Source organism: Tupaia chinensis, unplaced genomic scaffold (genome assembly GCF_000334495.1).
Source record: "Tupaia chinensis unplaced genomic scaffold, TupChi_1.0 Scaffold000234_1, whole genome shotgun sequence".
Lineage (NCBI taxonomy): Eukaryota > Metazoa > Chordata > Mammalia > Scandentia > Tupaiidae > Tupaia > Tupaia belangeri.
In genome coordinates this window covers 477,787-485,444 of record NW_006159712.1, presented here as the reverse complement: position 1 = coordinate 485,444, position 7,658 = coordinate 477,787, and the positions used below count along the sequence as shown (strand labels likewise).

The window sequence follows — 7,658 nt, the reverse complement described above, 5'->3', positions numbered from 1 at the left end:
AGGGGGAGCGGCCGCCCGCCGCCCCGCCTTCCCGCCTTCCCGCCGTGGTGCAGCCCCGCACCCCCAGCAGTCTGCTCCCTTCTGGGCTAGCCTGGGGCTCAGCGCCGCCCCGCCCTCCCGGGTCCACCTGTCCTGACTGCGCCTCACCTGGCCCAGCTGCCCTCACTCCTGGCTCCTGGCTGGAATCCTTTGGCTCTCTGGCTGCCGTCCCGGGCGCCCAGAGCCCTGGGCCTGAGCTTAGCCTCCTTGGTGGAGGGTGTCCCCCTGCCACTGCCTCTACTCTGGCCTCGCATGGCCCAGAAATGGCCGCCCCAGCCTCCTCCCTGCCTCCCCTGGGGTTTCCCAGCCTCAGCCCTTACCCCAGGCCTTTCCAATGTCCTCCCTCAGCTTTTAAAGCCCAGTAGGATAGGGGCCCTGCGGCGCACCACCCCTGGTCCTCCCCACCTAGTGGAGGAAGGCTACACTCCTTGGTGGGACACTGAATGTCCCCCCATTCCTCATGTCTCTGGCCCTATGGGCCCGTCCCTGGATGGGGCCAGCCTTGTCCAGGTCCTTCTCTCTGTTGGGGCTGCCTTGAGTCCTGGCTCATCCTGTCCAGACTCAGGCGGCCAGCCCACCAGGACACTATGGTCCCTTCTTGGTGGCTGTCTGCTGACCTGGGCGTCACTGTCTGTGCCTGCATTCCCAGCCAGATGGCTAGTGAGGGCCCAGCCAGGACCCCGCCCTGCACAATCTGTGCACCAGGCCTGGGCCTACAGGGGCCGGAGGAAGAGAAACAGGGGTCTTTCTTCCTGTGGGTGGCCCTTCATGGACAGCCAGAGCTAGCCCCTCAGGCCGAGAGACAAGGTGCTCGACCTCACCTCGCTGGGCCTCGGCGTCCTCTTCTCTGAAATGGGAAGGATAGTGCTACACTTAGTAGGCACTGGCTGTGTTCATTCCCTTCCCCTTCAAAGGCCCATGAGCCGCTCCACCTGTGGGACCCCTGGCTCCTCTGGAGTGACTCACAGGGCACTTCCTTGGGACATCCTGACTGGGTGCCACCCTTGCTCAGCTCTGGCCATGGCTGCTGATCTGCACACATTGACCTCTCCACGGGGCCTTTTGGATGCTCCAGGCCTTGGCTCTCGTTCCTCCTTCCGCTCCATCCTCCCAAGCATGTCCCAGGCCCTGTTCCTGAGCCCAGCAAGCTCCCTGCCATTGCCCTGGCACCCACATCCATCTGGTCCTGGAGGTGCTGCTTCCCTCCGTCCCATAAATAGTTGATGGGTGTCTAGCATCATATGCTGGGCGTTCCCTCCTCTGGAGACTCAACCCAGGTTTTGTCTCATGTGCCCCTGCCCGTGTGATCCCTGACAAGCCCCAGGGGCACAGAGAGCAGAGACCCTTCCAGAGGAGGTGCGCCCTGCCTACCGGCACTTCTTTGTTAGGGCAGCTTTGGGAGCAAGCGACTGAAACCCAGCTCGAAATGCTGAAAGTGCAAAGGGGAAATTTGAACTTACAGAGCTTCAAAAAAAACTCAAAGGGTAGTTCTGGTTTCAGGTAAGACTGGATGTAGGGGCCGGATAGCGTCATCAGAATTCAGTCTTCAGTTCAAATAGAAGGATAGGACTCCCATCTGGGAAGGAGGAGGCTGGCGGTGGTGATGGGGAAGGTGATCAGATTCTGCTGTCACCAAGGGTCTGTGTTGGGATCCTTGCATATTGTCTAAGTATTGATGCTTCTGCAGGACCCAAACAGCTGAGTCAGAGCTTGTGGGGGTGGGGCCTGAGCACAGGTGTCTTTTGAGTCTCTGCAGGTGACAAGCAGGACCATAGAGCTAGCCAGGAGCAGAGCCAGAGTCAAGCCCGGGTGTGGCCGCTGTTAGCTCCTGATCCACTTGTACCCGGGATGGCCTCCCAGAGGAGACGATAAAAGAGCTGAGTTTTGAGGGATGAAAGCCGTTTTCCAGGCTGTGGCTGGTACTTGAGAGCAGGGAAGCAGCATAGATTAGCCTTTGCTCAGTTTGCTCTGTGGGTTCTGTGCGGACCAGGTAGAGAACCTGGGTTCAAGTTGGATAGGCAGCTTCCACAGTTTTCCATGGGGACCCAGAGCCCAGGGAACACTTCCTTCTACCTGTCCTGCGTTTGCCCTGGCTTCCCTCACTGGTCTCCCGCTGCTTGCCCCACCCACACTGTCCTCTGGGTCCCCTGTCTGTCTCCCAGACCTGCCCCATCTGCTCTGCAGACTCCTCGAAAGATCTCATCCTCCCGAGAGTGTTTTCTTACCCTGCCTGGCCCTTTCTGCAAAGTTCAGCACTTTGTCTGCAGGGCCAAGCTTGCCCTCTGCTCAAAGGTGAGCGTTCCTGGAAGCTCCAGCCCGTTTTCCACTTCAAACAAAAGGCTGGAACTCACACCTCTGTCTCCACACACAGCCAGACCGCTGGGCTTCCAACTTGGCTGGGCATCCATCCGTAACGAGGAGTGGGCCCAGCCTAAATTTGGAGATGTTAGTTGGAAACTCTAGTGCTGCTAATTCAGGCCTTCCAACTTTGTGTTTCCCACTCTCCCTGTCAGGGAGCATTGTGGCCGTCTTGGGAGGAGCCTCAAAACCCTGCCCCACCTGCGCCTTCCGTCCAGGTCAGATCTAAGGGAAGCGGGCCAGCCCTGTCAGAAACACCTGCTCTTCAAAAGTAACCTAGCAAGTTCCTGTGTGCCTCAGACTCACTTAGGAGCATCAGTCCTCATCGCATCCCTGTGATGCACAGTCATCCTTCTTACTTGGTAGGTGAGGAATCTGAGGTCACACGGGGGCGCCACGCAGTTCATTCTGCCTCCGACTCCCAGACGTGCCCATGGTCCGGCGTACCTCATCTTCCGAGGCAGTTCCCACTTCTGCTCGAGACCCCGAGATCCCAACCCAAGGCATGTGCTCTGGAGGTTGGCCATGCTAAATCTCCTGTTTTGGAAGGTCCCTACCTCACTTTATACTGAATATTAAAATGTGCCACATCTCGCATGAAGTGTGATTTGTCCACGTTTAATTATATCACAGTGGACTGGGGCTGCTGTTAGGTCGCTGTCAAGTGTGCAGACCCGTTCACACTCATTTCTGTTGCACGTGACAGCACCGTATCAGTTGGCTTAAAGGAGATGAGATGGTGCTAGCCTGCATACCAGGGAGGGCACTCGAGCTTCAGAAGCAGCTGGACAGATCCCAGAGGCTGTGGCCAGGACTTGGTTTCTCCTGTTCTCTTGCTCTGGGCTTTGACCCCTCTGTGCTGGCTTTGCTGTCAGATGGGATTTCCCCTCATGGTGGTAGGCAGGCTGCCTAAACTTCAGCTTCACAAACTCTTCGAGTTTAAACCTGCCTGTGTCTTAGTGGGTTACTTACACAGAGGTCTCGAGAAACACTCTGATTGGATGGGCTGGGGCTCATGGCCACCTGTGAACCAATCACTGGGGTCTCTTAAGGGGAAATCATGTTTTGATTGGCTAGGTCTGGGTCTTTTGTGGGGATAAGGTGTAGACCCTTGGCATGCAGGTGGAGAATGGGGAAAGAGCCAGTTCCTGAGTGACAGCAGAATGATACCAGGTTAGAGGGTGAGGGAAACCGAAGGGCCCAATAACAGTCCAGCCCGCAGATGCAGGAAGTGAAGAGTGTAGGTTAGGCCTCTCGGCTGTGCTGCTCCAGCCATGGCCACCTGTGCATGCCCTCTCCACAGAGCTCTGCCCCTCACACCCGCCATTCCCCTTTCCATGGCCTCCTGACGAAGTCTTTGCTTGGTCAAACTTTAGTCAGGTTCCTGAGCCTTCCTCTAGGCCCATCTTCGGGCATCCTTGTAAAATCCAGCTTTAACAAGAACCCTGCTAAGTCAGTTTAGTAAGGACTGACCCCACCCCATCGTCCATATCTGACCGCCCTACTGACCTGATAACTCTTGTCCCCCCACCACCCCCCAGGTGATGTCTGATCACCCCAGCCTGCCTTCAGCAAGGATCCTATTGGGTTGGGTCAGCTAGGATTCCCCATCCCTGATATTTCTCTCACTAATTTTCCATCCACTGAGCCCTGCTCCTTGGCTGGCATTCCCACTCTGTGCTGTATTCGGAGTTGGAGTCGAGCCCAGCCTCTCTCCCCAACTGCACACTCCCATTGTGGTGGTCCCCGTTCCTGTCACGAGGATCTTCAGTAAAGTCTTCCTCACCATGCTGTAAAAGTTTCATTGCAGGGGCCAGCAGGTGGTGTAGTGGTTAAGTGCTGGGTTCCCACATAGCCAACCATGGTTCAAGTCTCAGAGCCAGCGGCTTGACAGGCATGGGTGCATGAGTGCCCGAAATCTCCAGGGAAGACCAGAGGAGAAAAGACTGAGATGTGGACATCCCCCTGGGGGCTGATTTCTCACTTTCCCTCTCTGTCTCTCTCCGGTCAGCATAAGTGCCCTATGGCAAAAAACTGGATAAAAAACAAGTTTCATCAGATCTTTTTTTTTTTTGTCTGCACCCCTCCTCTCTCCCCTGTAGCCTGATGGCACCAGCAAGGAGTGTGTGTTCATTGAGAAGGTTCTGGAGAACAACTACACAGCCCTGATGTCGGCCAAGTACTCTGGCTGGTACGTGGGCTTCACCAAGAAGGGGCGGCCGCGGAAGGGGCCCAAGACCCGGGAGAACCAGCAGGATGTGCACTTCATGAAGCGCTACCCCAAGGGGCAGGCGGAGCTGCAGAAGCCCTTCAAGTACACCACAGTGACCAAGAGGTCCCGGCGAATCCGCCCCACTCACCCCGGCTAGGCCCTGCAGGCCGCCCTGGCCCACACTCACCCCTAGAGAACTGCATCAGAGGAATATTTTTACATGAAAAATAAGGAAGAAGCTCTATTTTTGTACATTGTGTTTAAAAGAAGACAAAAACTGAACCAAAACTCTCGGGGGGGGAGGGACAATAAGGATTTTATTGTTGACTTGAAGCCCCCCCATGATTAAAGACTCCCGCAGAGGGCCTGTTGTCAACCCACAGGTGCTTGTCTCTCTAGAAACAGACAACTCTAGGCTCCTCCCCAGAGGAGGACGTGAATGAGGAAACTGACATTCCGAGAAACCAAAGCCCTTTTTCCCAAAGGTACTGAAAGTGGAAAAAAAAAGAAGAAAGAAGAAAACAAAGTAGTGCCCAGCGCCCTAACAAACATCCCCACCTTCCCAACCTCCTGTCCCTACCCTGAACTCCAACAAAAATCGCTCTCTGGTTTGCAGTCATTTATTTATTGTCCGCTGCAAGCTGTCCCGAGACACCGCGCAGGGAAGGCGTGCTCCTGGGAATTCTCCGCGCCTCGACCTTCTGACGACAGACGCCTCGTCCAATCACGGCGACCCTGCCTGGCTCACAGTTCTGGAGGGTGCTGCTACCGACCTTCCACGACGCACGTGACCTAGCACACCAATGAGAAGGGACTATTTTAAAACCAGCTATATTATATATATTATATATATATAAGCTATTTATTTCACCTCTCTGTATATTGCAGTTTCATGAACCAAGTATTACTGCCTCAACAATTAAAAACAACTGACAAATTATTTAAAACACCTGGAGGCGAGTGGTGGCTGGGCTGGGCTCGGGCAGGGTGGCACCTTTGGGTTTCATTTGTCTCCATCTGTGGTCTTGACCCTGGGAGCTGGGGCTTTGCTCATTCATTCATGGATTCGTTCAACACCCTCGAGCAACAGGTGCTGTTCTAGAGCGAGCTGGGAAGGTGGCCTTAGAGCAGGTGGAAAGCCTTGCCTTCAGAGGGATTGTTTTCCGAGTCTGCCTCAGTCCTTCGTTCACCATGCAGTTCCTCAGCTCCTCCCGTGTGCCAGGGCTCTGGGGATTTAGCAAAGAACACAGGAGGTAAAGCTGCTCAGCCCACAGGGAACCTCACTTCCACTCATTCATTGCTTCGTTAACTGATTTATTGATGGATTCGCCCATTCCATATATATTTATTAAGCACTTACCAAGTGCCAGACACTCTTGTCGGTACTGAAAATCCATCAAAGGACAAAAGAGACAAAAACGTCATGCCCTGTGGCATTGATCCCGCATAGAGTTTTGCCAGGCACAGGCTGAGCAGGGGAGACGGTGGGAGGGTGCTGGCTGGTTTGGCAGCTTCTTGCAGAGTTTCAAGGGCCGGAGCTTCAGGTGTCCGGCATTAAATTCTAGGAACCCATTTGTCAAGTTCTTCTTTTCTAGGGTCTGCCCACGATGTGGAGGAAAGCCAGGCTAGTGTAGGGTTTATAGGAGGTCCTAGGTTCCTGAGTCCCCTGCCCTGGATGGGGCTGTGTGTGTGTGTGAGGAGGGAGGGAGACTTTCTGATCTCTGCCCTCTGCCTGGCTTCCTATCTGAGCCTCTTCCTTGGGCAAACTGAATTCCTGTAGGGCCTCCTTGGGGTCTTACTGCTGTCACTGGCCTCCCTGGAAAACTCCCCCTTCCAGGACTGGCTAAGAGGTCCCCCTGAGGCCCTAAGGAAGGACAGGGCAAGAGAGGGGACAGTAGGCGTGGGTACCTTCTCTGCAGGCTCCCAGCTGGGACAAGGGTTAGCTGTGCACTCCCTCTGCGAGGCTGCTCAGAGCTGGAGGTGAGCAGGGCTTGGCTGTGTCCTCCCTCTGCACTAAGAGGGTGTCTCTCTATCCCTGAGCCCTCTCACACACGCCGTGGCTCACCCTCCCCCGTGACAGCACGTTTCCTTAGAGCCTTGCGATGCCCCTTAGGTGTGCGATCTCATATCCTCAGGGTACCTCTGGTGGGCAGTTCGTCACGGTAGACGAGTTAGAATTCACAATCGAAACAGGCTCAGAAATGTCAACCCCCTCCAAGCTCACAGACTGAGAAAATGGTGGCACTCCGATGCAAATCCGGACCCTCAGGCCGCAGCCTGGGCACTGCTGGCCCTGTGCTGCTCCACCAGGTGTGGTTCTGCCTGGCACCCACCCAACAGCCCTGTGCGGGGGACGGGCACACTGCTGTCCACGTCTGACAGGTGAGTGTACCGACATTTGGGAGATCGCCGACTTCCCACGGCCTCGCAGTGTGGTCGCCACCACCTGAGCCCCTGGTCGTAATCCAGGGGAGCCGGCTGCGTCCACTGGCTCCAGAGCTGCCCGCCCCGGGCACTCCCTTACTCTTCAACTGAAATGACACCCGATGAGATGACCCCCTTTCAGAGCAGTGAGCCACCTGCCCGAAGCAGTCTAGCTAGACAGCGGTGAGGCCAGGGCTCAATCGTACGTCCATTCAGCGATCCCATCAATAGCGCGGCGTTTATTCTGCCAGGCGCTGCTCTGGAGTGGAAGCCCGGCCTCCTGGAGCTTCTATCGCACTGGGGAAGACCCATGATAAACCACGTAGGTGCGAGACGTCCTGTCAGACGTAAATAAGGAAAAACGAAACCGCGGGGACAGAGGGACAGAGGGTACCGGGCTGCTATTAGAGAGGGTGATCAGTGAGGACCTCCGGCAGGTGGTTTTTGAGCAGGACCTGAGGGACTGAGGGAGGACCCATGTAAACACCGGGGGAAAGAGCTTGCCAGGCAGAGGGAACAGAGAGAGCTAAGCAGGAGACCGCCGTGGAATAAAGAGGCGCTGGTGGGGCTGGCACAGAGCAGACGGGCCGGGGGAAGACTCAGAGGCCGGCAGTGACGAGCTTTT

At 55.8% G+C, this 7,658-nt stretch overlaps 1 protein-coding gene across 1 annotated transcript in view; it reads left to right on the top strand.

Moving 5' to 3' along the window:
• Positions 1 to 5,466, top strand: part of FGF18 (fibroblast growth factor 18) — a 45,311-nt gene extending 39,845 nt beyond the window's left edge. Inside the window, exon 4 of the mRNA XM_006148350.2 lies at positions 4,500 to 5,466. Coding sequence (XP_006148412.1) covers positions 4,500 to 4,766 — 267 coding nt within the window. The 3' untranslated portion in view covers positions 4,767 to 5,466. The remainder of the gene's footprint in view (positions 1 to 4,499) is intronic.
• The last annotated feature ends 2,192 nt before the right edge of the window (positions 5,467 to 7,658 follow it).